General features: G+C 46.2%; 1 protein-coding gene across 1 annotated transcript; it reads left to right on the forward strand.

The window, feature by feature from the left end:
- The first annotated feature begins 236 nt into the window (after positions 1–236).
- Positions 237–11041, forward strand: LOC135203274 (uncharacterized). Its single transcript, XM_064233035.1, has 4 exons — positions 237–379; positions 1383–1533; positions 9926–10028; positions 10809–11041. Exons 1-4 carry the CDS (start codon positions 322–324, stop codon positions 10944–10946), a joined length of 450 nt encoding a protein of 149 aa, XP_064089105.1. The 5' UTR covers positions 237–321; the 3' UTR covers positions 10947–11041.
- Positions 11042–11653: the final 612 nt, after the last annotated feature.

The following is an 11653-nucleotide window of genomic DNA, read 5'->3' on the forward strand; positions in this document are numbered from 1 at the left end:
AATAGAACATCAGTTAGATAGGAGTTCTGAAGGCAAAAAATAAATTTAAAAAATCTCGATAAGCATTCGAAAGTTACTCTATGCAAAAAAAAAAAAAAAAAAAAAAATCCGTCCATCTACTACCGATTTAAAGGAATTTCCTCCCTAATGCCATCCCAGAACTTTAGCTTATCGAAACCCCCGACTGCTCCCACCCCCTCAACTCTCTGAACAGTGTACCAGATGCTGCTTGAAATAATTCTCGGAGCAGAATTCTATATAAAAAGAGGCAGCACGGCAGCGCCTGACGCAGTCAATTTAGGAAACAACGGCCCATCCATCATGGAGTCCCTTCGATATATGTCCTTAGCACTAACTGTTCTGATTACTGCAGCCAAACGTAAGTTTCATTTCAAAGATACTTTAAATAATCACCAGATCACACTTCATGTTACATAAAACCAAAATATGCTCAATATTTGGAAATAATGGATTTACGACTGAAAACATCCTGAGGGCAAAGTGGGATTATCGATGGAGCCTTGGAAACTGAGAAGTCTTTTGACTAGAATATACTCAACGTTTTTGGCGACTTTCTTTCTGCATCTAAGATATGGAAGTCTGTTCCAGATTCTGATTCCATTATTTATCTGTCTAGGACCTTTCTGGTGAAAGATGTATAAGTTCTTTGGTGGCTGCCCGTACACTTTTACACCCTCATTCAAATTTTGGTCACAGCAAAGTGGGTTTAGTATTTCCTATAATTCCCTTCAAACTGAAAATCCTTTGACATTTTACTGAATAGTATTGCTGCCAACCCACAGGGGTGGTATAATATTCAACGTCGTATTTCGTAATATTTTTACTTTGGGTTCGAATCCTACTCTTGCGTTCTAGGATTTAGGGTTCAGGGTCAAATGCAGTAGTTAAAAACTATGGTTTGAAAAAAAAAAAAAATTTTTGGTCTGAGGCAAGAATGGGGATAGGTGTTTTTTGCTAATTTGGGTGTGTTGAATTCAAACTTATAAATAGTTTTGCTCTATCACCTCTAGTTTTCTGGCTTTTAAATAGTCTCATTTTAGTATAAACAGAGAATATATGTGCACATTTCAAGAGCTTATAACAGATAAAACAGGATAGATAACTAGAGGTGATGAGTAAAAACGGATTTCAAATTTGAATTCAGCACCCCCAATTTAGGTAAAAACGGGTATTTTTGTGCTTGCCTCAATTTCTTTGTAAACCAGTGATTAGTACGCCCTTTATTATACAAGAATCGTCAAATACTACCTTGAAAAAATAAGCTATCTGAAAATATAACTAAGCTGAAATCTTATTCTACAAATTTTGTCCTTCGCAACTCACGCTCTTACGAGTTTACTTAAAGCGCCAGTTTCTTACAGCTTCGAACATCCCGGGTCCTAATGGCCTTTACACAAAGGTGTTCCGCAAGACTTATAACTTGGGGACTTCGAGTGAGCTCTACACTTACACCCCAGACTTGTCGACCAAAGGAATCGACGATGACATTGAAAGTGTCCATCAAACTGGCATGTAAGTCTCACAGATCTTTTTGATGCTCTCTCTCTCTCTCTCTCTTTCTCTCTCTCTCTCTCTCTCTCTCTCTCTGTTAAAAAGTTTCCAGATTCCTATAAAGGATGAGATTCTATAACACCTGACGTAATGGCACGTATTTCACAAACTGATTCGTTAAAACCATAACCAATGAACTGCATTTCACAGCCTTACGCAAGAGCAAACTCCCATCACCTCCTATACTTCAATGGGGATTACTTGATAATTTCCCCAATTTCTATCATCTCAAGAGTTGTCGCTTTCAAGATATTGGTATCTTGCAATCAAATAGGATTTTTACATTAACATAATTACATGTGTTTTTAAGTAGTGTAACATAATGCCCTACAATGCAAGTGGTAAGTTCTTTATCATTATTTCCCTGTATATCAATGGGTGATTTTTGAGCATATTGTGTGATTATATAATGATATTACAGGTGGATTTATTACGAAAATAAAGATTACAACAAGGAATTCCAAGGAAAGATTCATTATGTGCACGGCATAGAATATTCAACGGACTTTCCCACTAGGTTCAGAAATATGTAAGCAAGCTACCATTCTTAAAATGACATCTCAATAACCAAGTGCCTTACAGTATAGTTTAAAACCGAAATGAGCCCCAGCTTGCAGAAATATACCAGATAAGCCTTTTTTCTGCTAATTTCCTAACTGTTAACAGTATCCGTATGCCAACAATAATTCTTCTTACACTTTCAATTCAGTGGAATCAATTGAATACTCCTGTAAAAATCCACATTGGAAGCAGTACGATTTTCATCCTCAACAGATACAATAAAGTAAAGCTTCCTCGGATGCACCGCTTAAGCTAACGGCACAACACTATGGCGACTGACTGAAATCACTGCTTTAAAGTAAAAACAAATACATTCCGTCCACTTTTCAACCCACGAACTTATAGTAACTTCTACAGTTGACGGGATAATCCACCACGGAATCAACGAAAACCTTTTCCGTTTTAACCCAGTAGGAATAAAAGCAATCACAAAATTATTGAAATCTCATCAATTTAATAACCCATGAAATCAAGGCAACTTTCTCAGCAAATAACTCGAAAATCCATGACAGATCCACGCGTGAATCTGTATTTATTCAAGGCCCTTCCAGGCATCTTCAGCCTGCTTCACCGGCCACAGGGTCGTCCTGAACGCCGACACCTGGAACATCTACGAAGGCCAGAACTTCACCGGAAGGGAGCTTTTCGTATGAACGACACGGCCACCGTGGAGAGCTTGACCTTCAAGTTTCTTCGATTGCGGTCACGGGTACAAGCGCTTGGACTGTGTACACGTGAGTCTGCTTGTTTTGTATAGTGACATTTGTGCAATCTCAGAAGGGATTCCATGCTCTGAAATACGTAAAAATGTATAAGGGAGAAAGATTCCGGAGTTTCTCATCAAACCGAAACTGAATGAATGTCTACATTGCCTCAAAAGCTTTCTTGCCAGTGAAAGCATACAGCGCAGCGACATCTCAGCCTAATCAAGTTACCGACATCAGTACAGGACAAGATTATTCGAGTCTCCCCTAACAATAAAAATCCGTTTTCTCTTATATGGTAACATTATTAATTACATCTGTCATCAAAGCTTATGTCATTATAGTCATATATATGTTCCATCTCATCTGCCCTAAAACGTTTAATTTTGATATTTAATGGTCACCAGCAGTTTACAAATTAATGTTGTCAAACTGTCAAATTTCATGATTTTGCCACTTGTCAACCCATACTCGGAAGTGACATTTATGGTACGTATTATAAAAAAAAAAAAACACACACACACACACACACACACACACCCAAGGAAAGCCAAGGCTTTTGAAAGAAACAAAAATAATACAATTCTTGTTTAATTCATCAATTCTCCTCTTAACGGTGACTTCAATATCAGAACAGTATCTCTCGACTTGTGTTTAGACCAGGGTGGGTAGATAGAATGGGTCAGGCAGAGTCATCTGTGTGGGGGGTTGCGGCTATCCCCCCAAGAGCCGCGCACCTCCTGGAGGTCAGGTCAGGGCGAAAAGTCACTCAGCTACGGTTTCATTCAAATGTAGTGTAAGGACAAGCGCTTATTCATAATTTTTCTCTGTACATAATTCATCATTCGCGTTGTTCTTACTTCCCCCTGAGAGAGCATTCAGCGGGCTTTCCGTCAGTGTATAAAGCTTGTATAACCACATATTGTGTACTTTTATATTTTGTATTTTATGTCTCTCAAGAAACACAAATCGGGTCTCGCCGACCCACTTTTACTCTCCCGCGGGTCGGTGACCACATTTCCGTCCGCATGCTGTATATTTATATTTCCCTTGACTGTAATAAAAATCAGTACACTTCTACCTGCCTCTTTGTCCACCTCTCACAACTGGTGACCTCCGGTTTGGACGGTGACCCAAGCGGTTTTGGCTCAGCCATTAAGGGACTCACTACCGCCGCTCACCTTCAGAGATCTTTAACGGACTCATACGGCGCCTCAGTATAGATCTCTGAAAGCTCCTACCGTGAAATAACCAACGCCTCTAACGGACTAAATACGGCATACCTGCCCAAGGTGTGTCAGGCGTTTCCTCAAAACGGTTTGGCCCGCCATTTCACGACTCTGTCGACCGTTTTTGTGAGAGAGGACAATGGGCGCAAACAGTACCTCGCGGGAAACCTCGCGGGAAACCCGGGCCTCCCCCGCCCCAGCGGACGGACTCTGACACAGCGGCCGCTCAAGCTGTCAAATTGCCCCCCTTCACAACGGCTGACCCGTTCTTTCCTGGTTCTTCCGAGCCGAAGGGCAATTCCGGATCGCGGGGCTCACAAACAAAGTGCTGCAGGCTGACCTTGTCGCAGCGGCTCTCCCGACAGAGGTGGTCGGCCGAATATCTAACTGGCTAACCGGTCGAGCACGAATCGGACTTGTCAGCTCGACGAGATAAAAGAAAGGCTCTTGACAGCCTATTCCGTGCCTATCGCTGAAAGGGCCGCCCGCGCCCTCGACCTAGTCGCGAAACCCCATGCGCGGCGCGACACCAAGATGCCTGGGACACTGTGATGGGCCTCGTCCGTCTGCCCGAAATAGGCCCCGACGGAAAAAAGGTAGAGATCAGCCGAGCCGCGAAATATTCCTGCGGCAACTCGAGCCGGACGTCCGAAAGCAGCTGACCGACGCGTACACCTAGAGGACGACGAACTACTAGAGAAGGCAAAGAAGCTGACGTTGTCAAACAATGCCGCGAAGCTCGCCGCCCCCCCCACCCCCCCCCCGATCCTCCGTGTGCCTGGCCTGCGAGAGAGGAAGAAGACGACGACGACGACCCAACGCAAGAGATCGGCGCCGTTATCCCAAGGAAGAGTCCTCCCACACGCAGCGAGGTGAAAACTCCTGGTGCCGCTTCCACCGGAGGTTCGGGAGATTCGCCAGGAGGTGCGAAAGCCCTTGCACCTTCCAACAGTCAAAAAACGACGACGGCAAACAAAACCAAGGCCGCCCGTGGCAACGGCCGCGTCGGAACCACACACCGTAGGGTTCTACGTCCGCGACGCGATCTCCGGCCGGAGGATGTTGGTGGATACGGGGGCACAATGCACTCGATATTCCCGCCGTCAGGAAAAGACCGTAGCCGCAGAGCCCGACAAAACAACCTCCCTCGTCGCCGCAAACGGGACCCCCATCCGTTCCTACGGCACGAAGCCCCTCGAGATATCCATCTTGGGGCGAAACTACGTCTGGGAATTCACAATCGCTGACGTCAGGATCCCGCTACTAGGGGGCAGACTTCCTGGCGCAGAACGGCCTCCTGGTGGACGTGGGCCGCAAACGCCTCCTCGACACGGGGACATGCCTTTCCCTTCCACTAGCAGCAGGCCGGGCGCCCCTACAATTGTACCATCGCCCCCCACAAATACGGCAACTCCTGCAGGAGTTCCCCGAAGTCTTCAAGCCGGAACTTCCGTCAGGCGGCAGGGACGCCGCCCAAGCACGGGATATTACCACCACATAGCCACCACAGGCCCCCCGACACACGCGAAGTTCCGACGACGACTCCCTCCAGGCCGCCTCCAGGAGGCGAAGCAGGCGTTCTCGGAGATGGAACGATGGGCATCTGCAAGAAAGCATCGAGCCCTTGGGCGTCGCCCTGCACATGGTACAGAAACCTGACGGCACCTGGAGGCCCTGCGGAGACTACAGAAGACTCAACCTCGCTACAATCCCCGACCAATACCCCTTGCCAAACATGCAGGATTTGACAGGGGCCCTTCATGGGGCGAAGGTCTTCACAAAAATGGACCTCTTAAAATCCTATTTCCAGGTTCCAGTGCACCCCGAGGATGTCCCCAAGACTGCCATCATCACGCCTTTTGGCTCCTTCGTTTTCCATTACTCAACCTTCGGCCTGAGGAATGCAGGGCCACCTTCCAAGCGCCTGATGGACAGCATCCTGGGGGACCTGCCCTTCTGCGTCTGCTACGTCGACGATATCTTGATTTTTTCCAGGTCCTTGGAGGAGCACCTACATCACGTCCGAGCGGTCCTGAAGCGCCTGCAGGAAAACGGGCTGGTCGTCCGTTTCGACAAATGCACCTTCGGCGCCGAGAAGGTGGACTTCCTCGGACACGAGATCTCCGCGACGGGCGTGCCCCATGGCCTCGAAGGTAGGCGTGGTGCAGAAGTTCCCAACACCAACCACGGTCAAGTCCCTGCAGGAGTTCATCGGAATGGTCAATTACTACCGCCGATTCATCCCGCCGCCGCCACCCGCACCATGTCTCCTCTAACACAGGTCCTGAAGGGGAAAACCAAAGGCCCTAACGTGGGGAGGCCGAACAAGAGAAGGCTTTCAACGAGACGAAGAGGGCCCTCGCCAGAGCGGCGACATTATGCCACCAAGACCCTGCTGCACCTTTACGCCTCACCACCGACGCCAGCACGTCGCCTGGCGGGGCTGTCCTCGAGCATGGTGGTCCAGGGCGAGCCACCCCAGCCACTCGCCTTCTACAGCAAAAAACTATCAGCCGCCGAGACGAGGTACAGCACGTTCGACCGCGAACTCCTGGCAGTGTACCAAGCAGTGCGACATTTCCACTACCTCCTCGAGGGCTCCCCCTTTACGATCAGGACGGACCACCTCCCTTTGGTACACGCCTTCACCAAGGCGGGCGACGCTTGGTCAGCGAGACAACAGAGGCACCTAGCAGCCATCGCAGAGTTCGGTTGCACCATCCAGTACGTGCCTGGCGAGAAGAACCCCGTGGCAGACGCCCTATCGAGGATAGAAAATCAACGCCGTGCGTCTCGGGGTCGACTACGAGACCTCGCCCGGGAACAGGCTGCCGACCCGGAGACTGCCGCATACCGCACTGCTATCACCGCCTCAAGTGGGAAGACGTGCCTTTCGGACCCGCAGGCATGACGCTCCTCTGCGACATCAGCACGGGCCGCCCGCGTCCGCTGATCCCAGCCTCCCGAAGGAAAGCCGTGTTCGACGTCATACAACGGACTCTCGCACCCCTCGGCCGGACGACGGTTGCGCCTCCTGACGGAGAAGTTCGTCTGGCATGGAATTCGGAAGGACTCCCTCGAGTGGGCCAGGACCTGCGTGCCTTGCCAAACTAGCAAAATCAGTCGGCACACGGAATCAGGCGTGGGGAAATTTCCGCAGCCGAAACGAAGATTCGGCCACATCCACATAGACGTCGTTGGCCCCCTGCCCCCGTCGGAAGGCGCCAGGTACCTCCTGACGGTAATCGATCGCTCCACCAGATGGCCCGAGGCAACGCCGATGTCGGAGGCGACCACGAAAGCATGATGCCGAAGCACTCCTCGCCAGCTGGATCAGTCGATTCGGAGTGCCAGACGAAATCACGACAGACCGCGGACCAGTTTTCCTGTCGGTTGTGGGACTGCCCTGGCCCGCCTAATGGGAACGTCGCTACATGCCACCACCGCCTACAACCCAGCAGCTAACGGCATGGTGGAGAGAGTCCACCGTTCGATCAAGGCTTCCCTGATGGCGCGCTGCACCGACGAAAATTGGAAGAGCCAACTACCGTGGGTCCTCCTCGGTCTCAGGACTGCCCCGCGCGCAAACGGCGAGGCATCACCCGCGGAGAAGGTATACGGGGAGCCATTAACAGTCCCTGGCGAGTTCTTCCCGACCAATGCCGACGACGCTGACGTTCCATCGCCAGGCTTCGGGAATCCGCCGGGAAGTTCAGCCCCTGCGTCAAACCTTCTCCGACAGAAAACCAAACGTTTCCTCCCGAAGGCCCTATCATCGTGCAAGCACGTCCTTCGTCAGGGACGACGCCCGCCGCCCGCCTCTAACGAGGACCCTACCGCGGTCCCTTCGCGTCCTACGACGCACTGACAAGGCATATCTCTTATCCATCAACGGTTCGCGAGGACTGGTCACAATCGACCGCCTGAAACCAGCCTTCATCAATGGACGAGGACCTCGCAGACGCGGATTCCACAGGGCGCCTCATCTTCCTCGGAAAAAAAAAAAGCGACTCCTTCGATCGCCAAACCTCCTAGCCGTAGCCACGGCCGCCCTCGAAAGACGGTCGAACCCCCCGAGGATCACCTCAGGGGAGGCATCCCGTCCCGGAAAACCCCGAGGATTCTACCACAACAACTAATATCACGCACCCGAGGGCGCCTCCGCCGTCCAGCTCGCTTCGCGAGTGACTACCCGAAGTACAAGAAGTCAGCCAACAATCATACCTAATTATTGTCTTAGGGTGAGTATTTGTAAGGACAACGCTTATTCATAATTTTCTCTGTACATAATTCATCATTCGCGTTGTTCTTACTTCCCCCTAGAGAGCATTCAGCGGGCTTTCCGTCAGTGGTATAAAGCTTGTATAACCACATATTTGTGTACTTTTATTATTTTTGTATTTTCTTTTATGTCTCTCAAGAAACACAAATCGGGCGGGTCTCGCCGACCCACTTTTACTACTCTCGCGGGTCGGTGACCACATTTCCGTCCGCATGCTGTATATTATATTTCCTTGACTGTAATAAAAATCAGTACACTTCTACCTGCCTCTTTGTCCACCTCTCACAGTAGATCACAGGTCACTTCAGTCATCTCTGCAGTGATTTAGTTTTAGTTTTAAATTGCTTCGAATACAACCATAGTTTTGATTTTTTATATAATCTAAATTATTTATTTAAATGGCCAAACACCTGCGCCGTGTTTGGTAGGTATTCAATAGAAAAACAAAAAGAAGGTATTATTTTTCCGATTCCCTCGTGATGAGGAAACAAGACGGAAATGGGTTCATCGTTGTAAGAGAAAGTACAACTTTAACCCTACTACTCATCGCATATGCAGCAAACATTTTGAAGAAGGTGCATATAAAAGAGACCTGCTGCATAAAACAAAATGTAACATATGAATGTAACAGGTACGCAACGTATGAATGGTAGGAAAGCAGTGCAGCTTCTTTCGGAAAAAAAACATCTAAAGCTTTAGATTTCATGAAAGCCAGGGACTTCTGAAGAGTATGTTCTGGGAAAGTACAAGGGACTTTATAGGAGCTTGATCACTCCTGGTTTGATGTGTTCAATTCAAGGGTACCTCATGACAGAAAAAACTCTTGGCATGCATATGGGATAAAACATACAATGGAGAAAATGCACTCAAATGGAGTATTATACGACTTGGCCTGCCATATTGAAAATTGTGTATCCTTACCTTTTAAAGTGATTTTTTTTTTCAGATTTCGGGTGATTTTTTAGGATGAGAGTTCTGAATGGCCAAATTCTATCGAGTAGACAAAAAAAAAAAAAGACAAAAAGATGGGTAAATTAACTAAATTATGCCGTGACAATTTTAAAAGATTTATTTTTATGCATTTTTGTTAAGTAATTTTCATTTCTATTATGAAGCCAGATACTGTTTTATGTTATCTATGTATATTTATGTTAGTTTATCAAACAATGTATATTAAAAAGCCCTTGTCAGGTTAAATACCAATCGATTTTTTAAGTTCTATCAAGTATATTAATCTATGGCTTCTATTATATATTAGAAAGCCAAACGTTATCAATCCACGATTTTGTATGTGAACAGTGATCTATATGAATTCAAAAGAAAAACAAACGTATAGAAGATAACAGAGTGAAAAGGGCATATGACACTTACAGGCCTAATCCCCAATACCTTCGACCCAAGGTACTTAGTTGTTCCCAAGGTAGTACTTGCCTTGATCGCTCTCACCCTCCTCCAGGCCTATCACGGAAATACCCCACAACTACTCCCGCCACCAAAGTGACTGTACCTCTCTCCCTTATACTACGTATATACTTTGGTGTAGACAACAGAACAGCGTCGTCTTTATCGCCCAACAGAGGCCAATCCTTCACGGGCCCTGAAAGGGTCTGCGTTTATCCTGCCACATTTCATGACCGGTCGCCTTCGGGAGAGCAGCTTGACGTCGGTATTTATGGAGTCGTAAGTTTGTTTCCCTGTTTAAAACTAAAATGACGAGCACATAGCGCTTGCGAATAAACGCGCACACACACCAGTTATGTACCTGCGAAGCAAATGAAATATGATGATGTTTGTATCTGAAAATATCGCACAAACATACACTCTCTCCAGCGGACATCAGGGAAACGGATACACCCATACTAAATCTCATGCTAATTACCGAGTTAAAGAAATATACAATCATTACCCAATACATATGAAAGCAGACATGGGCTACATAATATATGTCTGACACAGCAAAAACATATTGGTAATTATCGTGTCTCCTTTTCAGACATGTGTTCATACTTCAGTGGTAACTTACAGTCGCTGTTAGTACCTTGAGAATATCAATCTTCAATCATAATGATTAAACTCAAAAATGTTCGTTCCCCTTCATAAGAACTATAGCTATTCAAGACATGATAATCACAGCCATTTGGGATAAGCACGGTGCCTTTAAACAAGTCTAATTATGTCATTGTAATAACTACGATGCCCACCTAACTTCTCCATTTCCTAACAATCTTTGGATATACTTGTTACGAAAAAGCCTTAGATCCAAAAAAGAAATTCGTATATCAGTACCAGGCGAGTCTGCTACCGGCGTCCGAATGACTTCATTTGGAGCTTCAGCTCTGGAGTGAGCAACGCGGATATCCAAAAAGTGTGAAGAAACCAGGAGGAGGGCATTGTTGTTATTATATATTACCAGATATAAAGTTTCTATATTTATAACATGAATTACTTTAATTCAACCAGGTAACTACTCTTGGACTACCTGAAGACAGCATCCGCTCCATACGAAAGGGATGTTGGTCAAGCAAGGTTGCGACTCCTTCAGACCTCAGCTACCAACACAAAGACTCCAATGGTGGGTGGGGATACGTTGGACTCTAAAATGAAGACAGGCTCCAAGACAACGGTTGATTTGCATGTTTAAATTTGGATGTTATGAGCTACTTATTTGGGAATTCAAATCATATTTGGGTGTTGAAGAAAGTATTGATTTCAAAATTACCGACCAACAAACTTAGAAGTAAAATATTTTTATTATCCTTTAATATTCTGACGGTTTCTGACCAATTCCTTATACATGGATATGAAAATTCCCAATATTCCACTAATATTCCTTCAGGATATCTGAGGGCCAACTCTTTCACCTCTTTGTAACAAGAAGCGGTTATATATTTGAAAATTATATCCAACATAAACTGTTATGACCTAAATATAAAATGTTCTCAAGTCTCAATGTTTCCATGACCAACTCAGAAATGAGTTGAGAATTTCGGATTTAGTAACATTTACCAAAATGTAATCTTATTTCCGTCTCAAGTAGTTCTTAGAACGTTCACCTTTGCGATAAATAAGAAACAATAAAAAAAATCACTCCAAATCTCTACTCCACCAAAAAAAAGACATATGTGGCCTAGAGAGTCATGAATGAAAATGGTACAGCTGCGAGAAATGGTCATGATGGAAATTTGGTGCACCACGACCCTTTCAGGACGCATATTCCCGAACTGTAACCAAGAAATTAAAACTTCCATTAAAAAATGCTTGGCACCATATCTTGAAATCTAACCACAGAATCTTCTCGTAGATAG

Source organism: Macrobrachium nipponense, chromosome 36 (genome assembly GCF_015104395.2).
Source record: "Macrobrachium nipponense isolate FS-2020 chromosome 36, ASM1510439v2, whole genome shotgun sequence".
Taxonomy (NCBI): Eukaryota; Metazoa; Arthropoda; class Malacostraca; order Decapoda; family Palaemonidae; genus Macrobrachium; species Macrobrachium nipponense.